Source organism: Zalophus californianus, chromosome 4, assembly GCF_009762305.2.
Source record: "Zalophus californianus isolate mZalCal1 chromosome 4, mZalCal1.pri.v2, whole genome shotgun sequence".
In the NCBI taxonomy this organism is placed as follows: domain Eukaryota; kingdom Metazoa; phylum Chordata; class Mammalia; order Carnivora; family Otariidae; genus Zalophus; species Zalophus californianus.
In genome coordinates, this window is record NC_045598.1 from 71,899,119 (window position 1) to 71,918,534 (window position 19,416).

The following is a 19,416-nucleotide window of genomic DNA, read 5'->3' on the forward strand; positions in this document are numbered from 1 at the left end:
CACCATACTGGCATGGTTAATTGACCCTGAAAAACAAAAATAGGCAAGACTTCTTTACATAAAAAGGGCAGGAAGGGATACATGTAGAACTCAGGTGATACACTGGACACCTCTTAGAACTCCTATCAAGAGTTCATATTCTCAGTAATGAAGGTTAAGGTCATACCACTAGCTAAGCCACCAAGACCCACTCAGGTGATAGCTGAAGGTGAAAGGAATTTAAAATGGGTAGTGAAGGAGGGAATGATGAATACCAGCTGTGACTCCAAGAGCAATCAGATCAGCAGCAGCCATAGTACATGCTATTTACATAGATCAATTAGACCAAAAATAAGTGAAGATATAGCAAAACCTAAACAACATAATAAAGAGCAAGTCACTATACTATATATTAAACTTCACATTTAATGATAAAAATATACCTCCTTGTCAAGTGTATATTAAAATGTATAATGAAATGTCAAGTGTATATTAAGTCACAAAAAATGATCACAACAAAAAAGAAAAGATTGATAAGTTCCAAAAAATAGAACAACATCCTCTGATAACAATGCAATAAAAATAAGAATTATTAACAAAACCAAAACCAATAGCTCTTCCACCTGGAAATTCTAAAACTCCTTTTTAAGTAACTCTTGGGTGAAAAGAGAAATAACTGAAATTATAAAATATCTAAAAGACAATGGTAATAAAAATACTCCATACCAGAATCTTTGAGGTACATTTAAAGTAGTAGGCAGAGGAAAAGTGATAATTCTTAATAGTTTTAGGAATGAAAATAAAATAATGAAAATAAATAAAATTAAATTCCTAACTAAAAAAAAAAAAACATAAACCAAAGAATCTCCAAGAAATAATAGAGATAAAAGGAGAAACTAATTATGTAATGAAAAGAAAAACAGAAAACAATAAATAAAAATTTCAAAAATTTTTTGAGAAAAAAAGTAACTGGACAAACTGAATCAAGCCTAACCAAGAAAAAAAAAGAATAAGCACATATATAAATATTTTTAAAAAATTAATGGCACATGGGAAACAACCATTAAAACAAAAATTTGAAAATCATGAGACTATTTTGTTAATTTATATGGAAGTCAATTTGAAAACCTAGATGAAACAGATATTTTCCTAAGGCCAATATAACAAAGCTAACCCCATTAGAGATAGCTTAAAAAGGCTAATTTCTGCAGAAGCAGTAAAAAAATTCAAGGAACTACCCCATAAAAAAACAACAATTCCAGACGGTTTCACAGAGGAATTCCATCAAAGCCTCATAGATAAGATAGCCCCAATGTTCCATAAATTACTCCATAGCACTAAAAATTAAGAAGACTTCCTAATTATTTTCATGAAATAAGTATAACACTAATACCTAAACTGGACAAAGAAGTACAAAAAAAGATTGAATATTACAGATCAAGATCACTTATAAATATTGAAGCAAAAGTCACAAATAAATATTAGTACATACTGGTAAATACTGGTACAGCCATTATGGAAAACAGTACGAAGTTTCCTCAAAAAAATTAAAAACAGAACTACCATATGATCAAACAATTCCACTTTTGGGTATTTATCTAAAGAAATAGAATACACTAACATAAAAAGATATATGCACCCCTATGTTCATTGCAGTATAATTCACAATAGGCAAGATACGGAAACAAAATCCAAAAATGGATTATCTAAAAATAATCCATTTGATGGGTGAATGGTTAAAGAAGTGATATGAAGGAGAGAAGATGGTGGCAGAGGAGGAGGACCCTAGACTCACCTTGTCCTGCGAATACAACTAGATAACTATCAAATCCTCTTAAAGACCCCAGAAATTGACCTGAAGACTGGCAGAACAAACTCCATGACTAAAGGTAGAGAAGAAGCCACATCAAAGAAGGTAGTAGAAAGTACAGAAATGTGGTTTGGGGAAGAAAGGATTATGGTTGATGTGTTGGGGAGGGAGCTGCTGTTGTGGAGGAGGGTGAGAGATAGACTAGCACCAGAGGAAAATGAATCCCCCTAGCAATGGCTTGGAAAGTGAGAGGGGCCAAATTTTGTAAGTTCTTACAACCAGCAGCACTTAAAGCCTGAAGTTTTAAAGCTCGGTGGGTATGGCTGAGATAGACTCCAGAGGGCATTGCCCTGATCTTGGAAAGAAGGCAGGCAACCTGTCAACATACAGCATTGAAACAGCAATCTGAAGAGTGTCTGGGGCACACAGTGGGGGGGTTATTCACCCATCTCGGAGCATGTCCCAAAGAGGCAGCATTCATGAAAAGACCCCTCTGGGAACAAATGAACAGGCTAGGGCCATGTCCCTGCCCTAAACTTCAGTATAAGCACAGGGCGCCCTGCAGAAACCAGCACAGCCCAATACTCCCTACCTAATTTGCTTACAACAAGCCCTGTCACCCCATGCTCCAGTGGAACCGGCCCTCTCAGTCATGCTTGCCTCAGTCCCAACCGGCCTCTCCCCTTTAAGATCAGCCCAAACACTTGCTCACATTGCATCTGTGAGGGTTTGCAGAACATCAGTTCCAGTGGCAGTGGCAACAGGTCTCATTTCACAAACAGAACAGAGCATACCCAGTTAAAAGGCCAGGGACCAAACACTGCTCACAATAGGCAAAGCGAGCCTCTGCAGATGACTGGCCTGATAGATAAAGCAGCCAGGACAAAACAGCAAAGCACACATATCCTGGAGATACTCTCAAAAGTGCCAGACTCTGAGGAACAAGGGATGCTACACAGCAGGGCAATACAGGACCTCTTCTTCATAAGGCCCATTACCCTCAAAAATAGCAGACATAGTTGACTTTCCTAACATGCAGAAACAGGCACAGAAACTTAGAAAAAATGAGGACAGATAAATTTATCCCAAATGAAAGAAAAGGAAAAGGCCACAGCCAGAGATTTAAGTGAAACAGATATAAGTAACATGCCTGATAGAGAATTTAAAATAATGATCATAAGGAGATTTCCCGGACTTGAGAAAAGAGTAAAAGACATGAGTGAGACCCTTAACACAGAGATAAGAAATAGTGAAGCAGAGATAAAAGGATCCATAAGTGAAATGAGAAACATGCTTGATGGAATTAACAGCAGGCTGGAAGAAGTAGAGGAACAAATTAATGACCAAAAAGAGTAATAGAAAGTAATCAAGCTGAACAAAAGAGAGAAAAAAGAATTATGCAAAAGGAGAATAGACTTAGGGAACTCAGTGACTCCCTCAAACATAATAACATTCATATTACAGGAGTCTCAGAAGAAGAAGAGAGAGACAAGGGAGCAGAAAATTTATTTGAAGAAATAATAGCTGAAAGCTTCCCTAACCTGGGGAAGGAAACAGATATCCAGATCCAGGAGGCATGGAGAACCTCTATCAAAATCAACAAAACAGATCCACACCAAGACATTGTAATCAAACTGGCAAAATATAGTGATAAAGAAAAAAATTTAAAAGCATGAAGACAAAAGAGGACAGTAACATACAAGGGAAAACCCATAAAGGTAGCAGGGGTATTTTTCTACCATTGAAACAATGTGACATTTGTGTAGGAACAGACAATCATTCAAGGGGAATAGAAAACAAAATCCAGACATAGGCCAAAGAAACAAGAAAATTTAGTATTTGTTGAGGTAGCTTTAAAATGACTAAAGCAAAGACCAATTGCTTAACAAATAGTCCTGGAACAACTGATAACCCATTTAGAAAAAGACAAAATTAAATATATATATCACAACATTCAAAATTTTAAAAAAAGTTCCAAGTAATCTGCTCAAGTTACTTAGGCTGCTATCATTCAGAAGTACTAATCCCAAAAGTATGTTATTTTTCAGATATCAACTTAAACATTTTGCCACCCAATAATTAAGAAATGTTATCACAGAAGTATAAAAACTGGGTGTCATCATTTTGGCTCCTAATAGAATTACGTTTACTGAATTGTACTTTGGTATTATGACATCAGTCTGAAAGATGGAAATCACACAATACCATGAACTGCTGCCCTTCTTTTGAACTACTAATGTGTTTTTTATACAAGGGAGAAGAGAGTCATATAATTGATCATGTGTCACTGTTTTGGCCAGTACGAAGCTCAGACTAAAATTTACAAAACAGTTCCAAAAAAATGTACAGGACTTTGTGGCTATACATTGAGAAAAGACAGTTTTTCAATCTCAGCTGAGTTCTTAATTTTTTTAACGTTATTTATTGATTTATTTATTTGTCAGAGAGAGAGAGCACAGCAGGGGGAGCAGCAGGCAAAAGGAGAAACAGGCTCCCCAATGAGCAGGGAGCCTGATGTGGGACTCGATTCCAGGACCCTAGGACCATGACCTGAGCCGAAGGCAGACACTTAACCAACTAAGCCACCCAGGCATCCCCTCAGCTGAGTTCTTAATACTACTCAGAAATTATTTTATAAGTCTTCAGTCACTCCCCCACTTACTCTTCACGGATCTCCTCAAGCACCCTCTTTCCACATGCCCACAGTCCTCTAACTCTTGGGATTGTCTCCTACTTACAGAGAAAACAAAATCTACTTATTTCACCTCCTTAACTTCTCCCTTTGAAACAAATCCCTATACTTGTGCTATGCACAACTCATTTATTCTTGATCTTTTTTGCTTTTTAGAGAAATGTGAATTTCCCCCCAGGTGTTGCTTAAGTCCAACACTCAAATTTTTATAGTGATTTGTTCTCATCCAGTTCTAAATATTTTCTAATTTCCACTGCGATTTTTTTTCTTTTCTGTATGTTTTTACATTACCAAAGTTTATCTTAACAGCTCTTATATTGTTAATTTAAAACTTAATTGCACTCTAGTTAGAAAATGTATCCTTCTGGGGGTGAGTGTCCAGGTGGGGTATTTTCGAACCTTATTTCATATACTCTCCCTAAATGATTTCATCTGTTATAACTACTTCAAATAATATGTGCTTCAAATCTATGTGGATGATTACAAATGTTTATCTCTAGTCCTATTCTCTTCTGAGTTTTAGGCCTATAGTTTTCTATAGACTTATCAGGTTAATTTCTTGTATGTCCAACAGACACTGCAGCCCTAAAAAATTCAAAACCAAAGCATTATGTCTACCACCCCTCTGAAAATCTTCTTCCTTCTCCCTTTTTATTCTCTATTTTTAGAATGGTGATCCCACATTCTACCCAACTCTTCAAACAAGAAACATCAAAATTGTCTCTTATTCCCGTCTTACACAAAGTAAATGAACTGGAGTGGTTCAAGAGCTGTGAATTCTATATCCTAATTATCTCTGGAAGCCGTCCTTTCTTCTCAATTGTAACAGGCCCTCATCATTTAGAGCCTGGCCTTGCATCATCCTCCTAAATAATGTTTAATTAGTTTTGTCACCTCTCCCTCTCTCCTTCTCTTTTACCGTTTTGCTCTTGCTACCACACGTGTTGAAAACACAAGTCTGATCATTTCATTCCCTTGCTTAAAAATCTTTGATCACTGCCTAAATAAAGTCTAAATTTAACACAATATATAAAACCCCTTATCTGAGAAAATTTATCTACTGCGCAAGTAGAAACTTCTCAGGCTTTATATAATATTAAACATACTATTGTAAATTTTTGGACCTGCAACTCTATCAAAAGTCGAATGTGATGGGTATTAAGGAGGGCACGTATTGCGTGAAGCACTGGGTGTCATATGCAAACAATGAATCATGGAACACTACATCAAAAACTAATGATGTACTGTACGGTGACTAACATAACATACATAACATAAAAGAAAGTCTTATGTTGAGAAGGAGTTGGATACAAGTGTTGCCTCATATATAACTGCCTACACATTATACTTTTATGATTAGAAAAAAACTTATGATCTTTAGACCACTTTTCCAAAACAACCTTGTACCAATTACATGAATACAGGTTACATCTTTGGCCCAAGGAAAACATTTAATGCAGGTGAGCAGGAGGAGTGGGCACAGTCTGACAAGGCTGGAGCTCAGGACCTTGTATTAGCAGTACAGAAATCAAATACAATGAGACAATGTTTTGAATAATGATTGCAAATCATAAAATCTCAAAGGCAACAGAGAAAAAAGAAACATCTTTGGAAGACCAAGTATTGAGTAAAAACATGGCCCATGCATCCTTTAACCTGGCTTTAGGAAAAAAGGAGAAAATGATCCCAACCATACAGATAATTAGGAGGTGACACATTCCTCCCTAGCACGCATCCTATCTGTAACTAAAGTACAACAGAACAACCCATGTTCATAATAATAACCTTTAAAGATAATAAAAGATAAATTGGGTTCTGTATCCTCAGTATGAGAAGAGAGGTATATAGAATTAATTTCAAGAAGGTTTTCATGAAAAAATTATTAAAAGCATACAGGCTTACAGAAGATATAAACTTATATTAATGTGTTAATTACTATTTTAATTATCTGTTAATAATTGCTTCCAATTACTCCAAACAATTTCCTTCTTCCCAGAATGCTGACATCGATATATTGCTGTATTTTATCTCCTACTATGTCCTTATTAATAAAACTAGGTACAATGTAGTGTTTTAGATTTTTGAACTACCAATATCCAGTGTGTTTTTAAATGAGACAACAAGAAATAGGCATTTGCTGAAGAAATCAGCCAACCCTGAAAGAGAGATGCAGGGTAAGAAGTAGATTTTATGGTTTACAAAGAGAGGGAGAAAGCATCAGTACAGTGTTATTTCTAGAAATTCTGCCTACTGCTTTGACATTGTTTATTGTTCTGATTTATTTATTCTGAAGCCAAACTCATTTTTTCAGCTTTACTGCTGTTTCTATGATTCTGAATTAGATGTGTATGTGTATTTATATGTGTATGTACATATTTTTTGGCTTATATTTCTGAACTAGAGTGAGCTTCAGAATCTTTATCTCCATGTGGTATATATCTTTGACTCATAAAATGATTTTTAAAAAACTCAAATATTTCATGTTAGAAGCTTGTGTTCTTTGTGAATTTGCAGGGGAAAAAAAGACACTCTACATCAAGTACTCAGCCAAAGTCAAATTTCAAAGAATAAACAAGCAAATTTGATATATGTACTATAGACTTAATTGTATTTATTCTAGAATATGAGATCTAAATGATATATGCATACAGGAAAATTAAAAATTCAGTGGAGTTTATCCTGAAATTTGATTTCATGCCCCAAGTATGTGTTATTAATAGTTGTGCCAAACAAATAAGTCAGCTGTGATCGAATCAGGACTATAATGTGGCTAATACCTTTCTGTTTCCTCGGGATCACTGTTGCATACCTTTTAATATGGGATAAAAGATTTAGTCCAAACTATTTACAAAGATGTGAATTTTAACGAGAATCTTTCTTAAGCCTGTTATGTAAAAACAGGCTTTATAATCAAGTTTAATTTTTACTTTTGTTTCAAATTTATTATCTTCCAACCAACATTTTACCTCTGGTCCTGGAGGGCCACATGGTCCTTGGGGTCCCGAGTCACCTATCTGGCCCTAAAATGGGGGTGGGGATCAAAGTATAAGTATTAATCTGATATATACAATTTAAAACAGAAGCAGACATATGGTAAGCAAATGTATTATGCCACATAAAATTATAATGACTTTTCAGCAAACAACAATGAATATATTATGTCAAACAAAGTTGTAACTATCATTCAGAAAGACTTAATTTGTAACCATCATCACTGTGGAAAACTCATTTAAATAAAAGATGTATGGAGTAATATATAGTTACTCCTAAGTGTTGGAGATACAAACAAATTGAGTTAAGCGCTCAAATCAAGAAAAAAGTAGTGTGTGTATGTGTAGGTTAACCAGAGATAAGGCAATAAAGTTTGACTCAAGATAGGGGACTCTAGAGGAGGAACTGCTTTCATAAACAACCAGAGTCCGGGACTGTCCCTGAAAATTCCTCTCTCCTTTGATACTACAAGAGGCCTGATTTAGTAATTAAGAATCATCTGGATTTAAGTCCCTGCTGCTTAATCTCTCTTAGGCTCAAATTCTCTTAACAATAAAATAGGAATAATAGTGATAACAAGTACTAACATTGTTACAGGGTAATTGTGAGGATTAAAGGAGACAATATATTTAAGGTGTTTAGTTTAGCACAGTGTCTGGCAATAAATGTTAACCAATTTTATAACCATTAATCTTTCCCTTTATATCCTCTGTCCTCTCCTAGGTACCTATAATTCCTAGATTGTTTTGATCATTATATTAAAATGTTGAGGATTTATTGTCAATATTTCTGAAGCCATTTTCTGACATCTGGATTAACCATGTGAAATCAGGGCTGGAGAGGAAGTTCAGAGGAGAGAAAAGTGGTTATAAAGCCTGAAACTAGAGATGAAAGGAGGCAGTAATCTGATACCCTTGCTTTCATAAGAAAAATTACTGAATTCATTATTTTTGTCATATTAAATTTCTATGTGAGTTTCAAATTTGACCTAATAGGTCTCAGATTACATAAAATTACAAGAAATAATGTGTGCTTATCCACGTTTCAAGAAGTAAAGCACAGTTTTCCATAAGCACTAAAGTCATTCTCATACAATGCTTAAGTATCTGGGTATCTGGATACAAAACAGTACACAATAGAACTACTGCAATCAAATCCAGAGAAAAGTAATGAAGTATTATATAAAACTTGATTTAGGTTCTCCTAAATAAAGTCATAATTCATCATAATCAGTATCTAGAGGAGTCTTAAATTCTTTAAAATGGCAAGTACCTCTCTTAAGGAGGTACTTTATCTCTTAAAGAGATAAAGATGGGGCTCTCACTGGAGACCTCTGGTGGCAAAAAAACAAATGAGAAGCTAAATTTACAAGCTTTGAGGAAAAAATAGCATACTCTATATCTTTGTTTTCAGAAAAGTTAATTGACAACCACATAGTTAAAAGCACAAATTTTGGAAAAATTTCATTCTTCAGAATAAATCATTTTTGAAAAACTTCAACTGGAAGTTTCCTTGAATGTCAAGTCTCCTTTATAAAAACTGAATTTTCAAGTAAGTTTTAGACAATGGAGTAATGATTAAGTAAACCTCTATAACTGAAAACAACTTCTAGTTAAAAATATGGAAAAACATAATAATTGTCTTTGTTTTCTTTGTTTTAAGGAAAGAATATTTCTTAACTTCTGATTGGTAATTGTCTCTGGTTTTTAGATGCTTGCTGAGCAAAAGACACCCTAATTCCAAAATGAAGAAAGCTTTCCAAATCAGGACATTCTTTCTTTTATCTTGTAAGTATTCCTTCATGTTACAACTTAGATTCATTTGGGAAAAAAAAATATCACTAATGACTGCATTTAGAAAACAGAAAGCCAAAAGTAGGAGATATAAAATAAGAAAGACGTCCTTATGACTTTGACATTCTTTGTCATGATAGTAAACAAATGATTTAGATAGGCCCTAACTTGTATAATTTCTTTTTAATATAACAGATTCAGCGCAAGCAATTTTTCATTAAACAGGTGTCTCCTTCCAAAACTAGGGAAGGTTTCCAGGTCAAACCCCTACAGTTTTTTTCTATTAATAAGATACAAACAAGTGATAAAGTGAGAGACTACAGATGCTCACAAATATTAATTCATAAATATCTATCTTTAGTCTGATGTATATTTTTCAAAGATTTGATAAAACAAACAAAAGATGGTCAACTATCTTCGGCCAAAGTAATCCCTGCTGACATTAAAATTTTTTTTATTAGAAAAATATAGAAAGGTACAAAATGAGCAAGTAAAACCCCCACTTTTATCATCTTAATACTCCCTGCATCACAGCCCTAAAAAACATACTAGAGTTGGTTCTGGTGATTTATTTCAGGAAAAAAAATAACATTAAGGGTTTTAAGACAATGTGTTAAGGTGAAACAGGCTCTCCACCTTTTCTTTAGGTTAGACTGGAGAAATACTGGTAAACACTATCACTGAGAGAGGAAATTAAAGAGTCACAGATTTGCAAGGAACTTACACAGTGGTTAAATGCTCAAGGTCATAGCAAGTCAGTGTAGGGCTGGGACTAAAATCTAAGTCTGTTTCTCAGAGCAGTATACCCCCCCTGCCTCACAATAAACATATTACCAATATAAACTGTATCAAAAAGTAAGGGAGGGGCTCCTGGGTGGCTCAGTCGTTAAGCATCTGCCTTCAGCTCAGGTCATGATCCCAGGGTCCTGGGATCAAGCCCCATATCGGGCTCCCTGCTCAGTGGGAAGCCTGCTTCTCCCTCTCTCACTCCCCCTACTTGTGTTCCTTCTCTCACTTTGTCTCTCTCTGTCAAATAAATAAATAAAATCTTTAAAAAAAAAAAAAGTAAGGTAGACATTAAAAAGGTTTACTTTGTATAAGCATGATATCTGACTTTAGTTTTCTCCAGCAATTAATTGTAAAGCATTACAGAATAATATTGATACCATTTATTACTTAGTATTGGCCTTAGAAAATGTGTTGTACCCACTCCTTTTACTATTATCAAAAGTCAGAAAACCTTCACATTATGAACAACTGAGGATGTAAGAAGTTTAGGGTCTTACTTTGCCAACCACTGCAGATATTCTAAGTTCCTGTTATGTGATTAGAATCCTCCTTGAAAAACGGAAGCTTTTTGTTGGTTTCATGACCTATTTTTCTCTCCCTTATTTATACTCTTTGGAATTTCTGAGATTCAACTCCAGAACCCAAGTCTGGGTACATGACTGACCAGGTTTAGTCTGAGTCCAGGGCAAAAAACTAGTAAGAGTGAAGCTCATCACCAGCACGTCACTTGACAAAAAGATACTGAACATTTTTCTTTGGAATAAATACTTTCTGAGAGATGTATATGAAATGCTGTCACTGTTAGAAGTCATACAGAATGAAGTATATAAAGTACTATAATTTAATGCTGCTTCCTCTGACAAAAAAATAAAGAAGCCTGAGATGGGAGGAGGGAGTTAGAGGAAACACGATGATTTGCTCAGGGAACCACACTCTTTTTAAAATGTATATTTTAATATTATATTAATAAGTTATAATCTTCCATCTGTTTATTTCTATCTACAATCACCTGCAACTTCATAGAGTTGCAATCAATATTAAAAATCCTAAAACAATCCTAAAATATTAAATTTTTTTAATATTTAATATTTAAATTTTAATATTTAAAATACTGTTTAAGTACCCTCAAACAGTATGGCATAGTGGCTAAGTACGTGAGCTCTGACACATGATTATCTAGGTGACCAACAAGTAACTGTGGAACCTTGGGCAAGTTATTTGACTCTGTTTCAGTTTCCCTAATCTGTAAAATAAGAATAATAACAGTACCAACTTCATATGATTTTTGTAAAGATTAAATTAGAGGTACAGACCTTAGAATAGAGACTGGTACTTTGTAAACACTCAGTAAATCTTAGCTATAATAATTATTATGACTTTTAATATATAGAGACATGCTGTTAACTCATGTTTAACCATTATTTAAATGATTTTAATTACTCAGTAATTTTAGTTTGAGTTTGGTTTCATGTTAACTACAATATAAAATATTCTTTTTTTTCCCAACTAATTGATGCCCAAAGGTTAAAAAAAAAAGACAAAGAACTAGTATATTTGTGCTCACAGAGTGTGACATGCTATATTTTCTTCAAAATATTTCTTTAATGAAATATATTGGAATGAAAGATATTTGGAAAAATTAAAAATATTATTTAAGGTGCTTTGTATTTTCTGTCTTAAATGTTCATTGTTTACTTTAGATACTATCCATAACAGATCAAACAAGATCTTTAGGGCTCACAGAAATTTGGTTTTAGCCTGGGATGAGGTGGGGGCAGGAAGGATGAGGTCCAATACTCTATGGAATGTGGGCTGAAAACTGGAAGGATTATCTATACCCTAAAACTGAAGAGAAAAAATGCCAGACTGGTAGGCTTATCTCCTACTTCTTATATTCTACTAATACCAACAAGTGTGAGGACTCATGCTATGATGTACACTTCATTAATGGGAAAGAGCAAAGCAAAAGTTCAAACCTACTGAAGGTCCTGGCTTTCCTCTCATCCCTGGTGGTCCTGGAACACCAACAGCACCCTAGAGGATGAGAATAATAGAGAAGATGAAAGCTATTATACCACAAAAGGCAGCTATGCCTCTATATACAAACTGCTTAAAAAATTAATGGAGTGAATCTAAAAACTTTGAGAAAACCATTTCAAACAAGACCTGTAAAACCATACTGATACCATATCCTAACAAACTACATGCTTAAAATAATCATACTCCTTTCTTTTTAAAGAATTTATACCTTTTCACTGAATTTTTTGTATTTACATAAACTAAATGGAAAAAAAAATTACCTTGTCTCCAGGATACCCTAGTTCTCCTGGCTCTCCTGTAATGCCTTGTTCACCCTAGAGGGCACAATTTCATACAAAGACACTTAAGTAACACAAACATGGCAATATTATAAGAAAGTAAAATTAATTATAGAAGAATAGTTTCTCTCTTTTTCCTACTTCTGATAAAAACTGTATATCTGACAGTATACATTAGATCCCATATATAAAAACAAGATATTTTGTTGAATCACAGATCTGTACTTCTGAAACAAATAATGCAACATATGTTAAGAAAAAAGAAAAAGAAGAAGATAGCAGGAGGGGAAGAATGAAGGGGAGTAAGTCGGAGGGGGAGACGAACCATGAGAGACAATGGACTCTGAGAAACAAACTGAGGGTTCTAGAGGGGAGGGGGGTGGGGGGATGGGTTAGCCTGGTGATGGGTATTAAAGAGGGCACGTTCTGCGTGGAGCACTGGGTGTTATGCACAAACAATGAATCATGGAACACTCCATCAAAAACTAATGATGTAATGTATGGTGATTAACATAACAATAAAAAATTTTAAAAAAAGAAATGCAACAGAAAAAAAAACAAGATATTTTATAAGTTGTATTGACTAAAAAGAAAAAAATAAATGTGATGAGAAATTATCTCTATGATAATGTAAATATTTAAATCACCTTATCACCTTTCATTCCAGGTAGGCCCTTATTCCCAGAAAGACCCTAAAAAAAAAAAGGGATATTTTGTGACATCGTAGAGAAATTAAAGGGAAATATCCATTATGCAAATAGAGACATACCATTGGGCCAGGAGTTCCAGAAAGTCCGAATGGTCCAATAGGGCCAATACTGCCCTGAAAAGCAATTAAACAGAAAGGCATCCTTAAGCATCCACTAGGATTGGAAAGAGAATATGGTAAAATTAATGAACTAGCCCAGAACAGTTCATCTCACTAAGCGCCCACACGTGCCTTGTTCTTCCACAACTTCTTTTCCTCTCCACATTAATAAATCATACCAATGTGTGAAACTTTAGTGAGGTCATCCTACTCCCTGAAGCTCTCCATACCAGTCTAGTCCACAAGGATCCTCCCCTTCCTTTAGTTCGTATAAGGCTTAACCGTCCCCGACATTCATCTTGAAATATTTCTCTAACTAGATAATATCTTGAAGATAAGGGAAATATTTTTTCCTTTCCTAGTAAGTGCCACATTCCCAGGAGGTATTCAATAAACACTTCATTTGATCATCTTATATTTTTATTTCACCCATTTATTCAGGAATTATGTATTGGGCACTTACTATGTTCCAGGCATTCCAGTGATTTTATTTCGTGATTTGAAATTTGTAAATGATAAAATTTACCATAATTTCAGGGATAAGCTGAGTACTGAACAAAAGACTCTACTCTTCTGGGCTTCTGTCAGTCATACATCGTTTAACATTTGTTGAACATAACATGTACACAGACACTGTAGTTGTGTGGAGGAAATAAAGATGAAAAAGACATAGTCACCAACATCAAGGTTCTCAGTTTAATGCTCCAATGCAAGATTCCTCAAAAATGTAACAAACTATCATCTCCAGCAAGCAAGTGATTTAAAAAAAACTCCTCAAATATATCATCTTAGAAGACAAAGGACAATAGCCACAATAAGGGTATTTCAAAGTAAAATTTGAAAAAAAAATGGTTTGGGAATCACTTACAATTTTCGTGCCACTGACACCTTCATTTTCCTTCTTTCTGTTGCTACCTCTCTGTGCCTACCTTCTGTATCATCCTTCATCTTCAAAGAACAAGTTGGCTTAAACCTCCCCTTTATGGTTTTCAAATGTTAAGGAACTTCTAAAGGTGTATTTGTGGCAATGCTAAAAATGTTGCCCCTTTTACCAAATTGCTTAGGAAAGCATCCCAGGTTTGCACCAACCCTTCCTGTCTTGTCTACTTCCATTTGTCCCTACTCCTCCTTTACTTCTCCCTCCTCCAAATCCCACATTCTAGCCACAATGGACTGTTTTCCATTCTCTGAACATGCTCTCTCTTTATCACATGCTCCAAGCCTTCAAAGATGTGGTTACCAATACTGGAATGGCTTTCGACTGCACTCATGAGTATACTGTACTATACTCCCCCCTGTGTTCCTAGTCCACACATTCTGTGAAAGCAGAAGCGAGTTGATTGACATTTTACTTTCCAGACCCAACATAGTAATTGGCACATAATTGTTTTGAAATAAAGTATGGAATGAATACTGAAGGACCTGTCAGAATAGCCAGAAACAAAAAGACAAGAAATAACTAGTGGTGGGGATGTGGAGAAAAAGGAAGCCTTGCGCACACTGGTGGAAATGCAAATTGGTGGAGCCATTGTGGAAACCAATATGGACATTCTTCAAAAAATTAAAAGTAGAATTACCATATGACTCAGTAATTCCACTACTGACATTTACCCAAAGAAAAGGAAAACACTAATTCGAAAAGATATATGGACTCTATGTTTATTGCAGCATTACTTTCAACAGCCAAGACATGGAAGCAACTCAAATGTCCATCCATAGACAAATGGATGAAGAAGATGTAGTATACAAACACACACACACACACACACACACACACACACACACACACACACACACACACAGGAATATTACTCAGCCATAAAAAAGACTGATATTACTCAGCCATAAAAAAGACACACACGTGCACAGACACACACACACACACACACACACACACACACACACACTGGAATATTACTCAGCCATAAAAAAGACTGTTGTTTCTTGCCACTCGAAACAACATGGATGGACCTAGAGGTTAAAATGCTAAGTAAAATAAACAGAGAAAGACACTTAACCATATGATTTCACTCATATGTGCAATTTAAAAAACATGTGCAATTTAAAAAACAAAATAAATGAACAAAAAAAAAGGCAAACAAACAAAAAACCAGACTCTTAATTAATTAAGACTCTTAATGCAGAGAACAAACTGGTAGTCGCTAGAGGGGAGGTTAGGGGTGGGACGGCTGAAATAGATGAAGGGGATTAAGAGCACACTTAACATAATGAGCACTGATTGATGTACAGAATTATTGAATGATTATACTGTACATTTGAAACTGATATAACACTATGTTAATTGTACTTCAGTAAAAAAAAATTTTAAACAGTGATTTCAAGAACTCTATCTCCCAACATAACAGAGCATTGCTAATAGTTTACACTCATATAATACAAATTTCAGAATGGAAAATATGACATCTTTACTTTAGTGTGAGTCCTAAAGTCTGTGAAATATAACTGAGATAAATTATTTCCAATATGTTTAATCCTGAAATATATGAGACTGTGAGAGGGAAGAGTAATATTTTCCAACTTAAAACAGATATGCAATATTCATATATCACTGACAAATTCTATCAGTAGGAAACAATTGTTCTTATAATTACAGTGGCTAGTTTATTCAGAGTTCATAGCTTAAAAATAATGAGAGTTTCAAAAAATACAATAAACATTTCTGCTTGGAAATTATGCAGCAATAATCTATGTAAGTATGGAAGACTCTGAAAAACAAACTGGGGGTTCTAGAGGGGAAGGGGGTGGGGGGATGGGTTAGCCTGGTGATGGGTATTAAAGAGGGCACGTTCTGCATGGAGCACTGGGTGTTATGCACAAACAATGAACCATGGAACACTACATCAAAAAACTAATGATGTAATGTATGGTGATTAACATAACATAATAAAAAAACAATAAAAAATCTTATAAACATAAACAAACATTTCTTTGTCATCCTGTTGGTTTTTTCTATAGGCAATAATATTAACTTTGTTTCAGTAAATATATCACTGTGCATAGACTAATATCTTCAGATGAATGTACTTTGTTTGCACAATCTACTGTTTTACTTTTTTAGTGACTCTAAAAGAATTAACACAAAATAGTAAGTGTTGAGAGATATCAAAGATGTAAAAGATTATAGTAAAGATATAAAAGATTTAGGGATGCCTGGGTGGCTCAGTCAGTTAAGCGTCTGCTTTCAGCTCAGGTCATGATCCCAGGGTCTTGGGATCGAGCCCCGCATCGGGCTCTTTGCTCAGCGTGGAGCCTACTTCTCCCTCTGCCTATGCTGCTCCCCCTGCTTGTGCTCTCTCTCTCACTGTCAAATAAATAAATAAAATCTTTAAAAAAAATATACACATATAAGATTTAGTAAAATAGGGAATTGAAAAGTAAAATAGTATGGGTATAGGAAGCTCCAAGAAATAGCAAACATTTTGTGGTATGTTACAAATGGTGTGGAAAATCCTAGTCCTGAAGAACTATAGCTTTCTCAAAGCAACCTGCAATAGGCTAACAGCAGTTTTCAGCTCCACAGGATAATGTGAAAGTCTTCAGAACTCTCTGCTTACCATACTCCTCTTCCATGAGAACACAGAGAAGATAGGAGAAACACTTCCATGCGTGGCAGCTTAGCTGAGGGTGTCTGGGATACAGCACCAAAGGCAGAAGAGCCTCCCACACACCCAGAAATAATAAAGAACTTTCAAGTCAAAGTGAGTCAAAGAAACAGAGATTCAAGGATGGGTTCTTCATATAAAATGAGCACCCGCCAGCCAATTAGAGCTCATACAAGCTCATACACTGTAGAGAAGACTGTGCGCTCCTCTTCAGGCTCTCCAACCACATCCACCCACACTCACAGATAATCACTATCGCTAACTAAGAAAGCAAATGACAATCAGCTGCAAGGAAAAAGTCATTTAGAGAAAGCTGTATCATCTCTTGTCAGAAACTGTACTTCCTATAAGGGAACAGGCAGATGTGTGCTTGCGGATAAACTGGGCAAGCAGTTTACTATGTTTACTATGAAATATAAAGGTTCTATATAAATCTTTCACAATTATCTTCAAAACCTCACCTCCTTCCATTCCACTTCCATCCCCCCATACTTCCTAGGCTACAATTCCCCTACTCCTCTTCCCCCTGCCCAAACATCACCTTTTTTTCACCTCTTCTGTGCATTTAAAGAGGCATTCTTCTGCCTAAAGAGCGCTTTTCCTGTCTACTCCACTCCACTCATGCATAATCTTCAAGATATAATTAAAATACATCTGTTTTGTGAAGCCTCCTCTCTCAAGATAACATAAATTGTTCCTTTCTCAGTGGTTTTTAGTCCATTAGAGCAGTGATCACATCGTATGACATACCTATTTTTCCTTCTATGCCATTGGATTATAATGTTGCCAAAAAACAGAAATCTTGTTTGTATTTTTAGGCCTAGCTCTAGTTCAGCATTTGATACACAGTAGGTACTCACACTGTTTTGATTTAAAAATTTAGTAAATGTAAAATGGAGGTTGTAATACCTATTCTATCTACTTGAGGAACAAATGAGATATGTGTGTGAAAGTACTCTGAAAAGTATAAAGTACTATCAAATCAATGTAGAGATGAGGATTACAAAGATGACTGTTAGTATCATTCGCCATTTTCTTTTCTGTAGAATCTCTTCCCAGCAACCAAAGGGTAAATTGAGAAAGAGAAAGGACAAAAAACAAAAACAAAACAACAACAACAAAAAACCCAGTTATTTTTACTAAGCACTTTTATGTGTTGGTACTGTGCGAAGTCCTGGAGTTGAAAAATGAGTAAGAGTTAACTGTTAGGTAGAAAAGTACAGGTAAAGTGTTTCAGGTAGACAACTAAGTTCAAGTGCAAAGCCATATCGTAGGAAGGCTGCATGGCACCTGAGAATAAACAGTTTTGCTAGTGCACAAAGTATGTCTCAAGATCCAATGAGAACCAAAACAGTCTAGACATGCTAAGAATTTTGGGTCTTAAACTTGAGCATAAAAGCAGAAGCTGCTGAGTTAACCAACTGAGAGGTTAAATGAAGAATGCATAAAAACTATCTTTGGAATCCAGCTCCCTTTCCCAGCTTCCTTTCTACCCCATTGGTAAGGCCACAACTACCACCTACAGGTTTAATCCTATTCTAAGTTCCGAGAAAAAACAAATTGGCCCTTTGGGTTCCACCTTCAAACAGAGCTTCTCATGAAGCCTAAAGAAATCTCATAAGATAAATGGTATACATTTTAAGGTAATACAAGTTTTAAGGAGGTGGTATAGCACACTGGTAGAATTTTGGGCTCTGGTTTAGATCACCTGGCTTCAAAACTGGGCCTAACACTCATATGAGTGCTCTTGGCTTGTTCTGAAAATTAAATGACCTAGCACTGACTAGCACATGGAAAATACTAAATAAAAGTGAGCTGTTATTGGGGTGCCTGGGTGGCTCAGTTGGTTAAGCATCCAACTCTTAGTTTCGGCTCAGGTCATGATCTTAGGATCATGAGATCAAGCCCTGCTCTGAGCCCACCATTGGGCTCTGCGCTCAGCAAGCAGTCTGCTTGAGCTTCTCTTTCTCTGCCCCTTCCCCATGCTCTCTGTCTCCCTAAAAAAATAAGTAAATCTCTTCTTAAAAAAAGTGAGCTGTTACTGCTAATTTTAATATTAGTATACTAATATTATCATGTAAAAGAAAAGTTTAAATGTCTTAGACTCACTCAGGTTCTCTGACTCTTAATTCTATATTCTTGCCAGCCCCAAATGGCAAGTTAAAACTTGTTATACTGATTTTCACCATAGTTCCAATAATTGAAATCCTGATGTATTCCTTTGGTCAAGTTGTCACCTTCTGCCTTGGGGCAGTTAAGGTGGGGGGAAAAACATTAAATTTGGACTCAAAAGACCTGTGTTCAAATTCAGGCTAAAAATAATTGTGGCTGTAATTTATGGCATAAAACTCTGGAGTCTTAAGTACCTACTTCATGTGTTACGAGCAAGCTCTAAATTGATTTTTAAGGAAAATCTTACCTCTGCCCATGGTCATTTCCAATTTTTATATGGATATACATATAATTTTAGGATTCTATTTTCATTAGGCTCCTTACATTTTGTAAAAGTATGTGAATCTTGCCTTTGGCTCAGCTGACTGTTAAAGCACATGGCTCTTCAATTTATATAAAATATCTGCAACTTACATCCCTATCATGAACCATAAGCTTGAC

At 35.4% G+C, this 19,416-nt stretch overlaps 1 protein-coding gene across 1 annotated transcript in view; it reads right to left on the reverse strand.

The window, feature by feature from the left end:
• Positions 1–19,416, reverse strand: part of COL24A1 (collagen type XXIV alpha 1 chain) — a 414,236-nt gene that overhangs the window by 240,876 nt on the left and 153,944 nt on the right. Inside the window, exons 17-21 of the mRNA XM_027615241.2 lie at positions 13,142–13,195; positions 13,020–13,064; positions 12,355–12,408; positions 12,035–12,088; positions 7,448–7,501 (exon numbers count right to left, since the gene is read on the reverse strand). Coding sequence (XP_027471042.2) covers positions 7,448–7,501; positions 12,035–12,088; positions 12,355–12,408; positions 13,020–13,064; positions 13,142–13,195 — 261 coding nt within the window. The remainder of the gene's footprint in view (positions 1–7,447; positions 7,502–12,034; positions 12,089–12,354; positions 12,409–13,019; positions 13,065–13,141; positions 13,196–19,416) is intronic.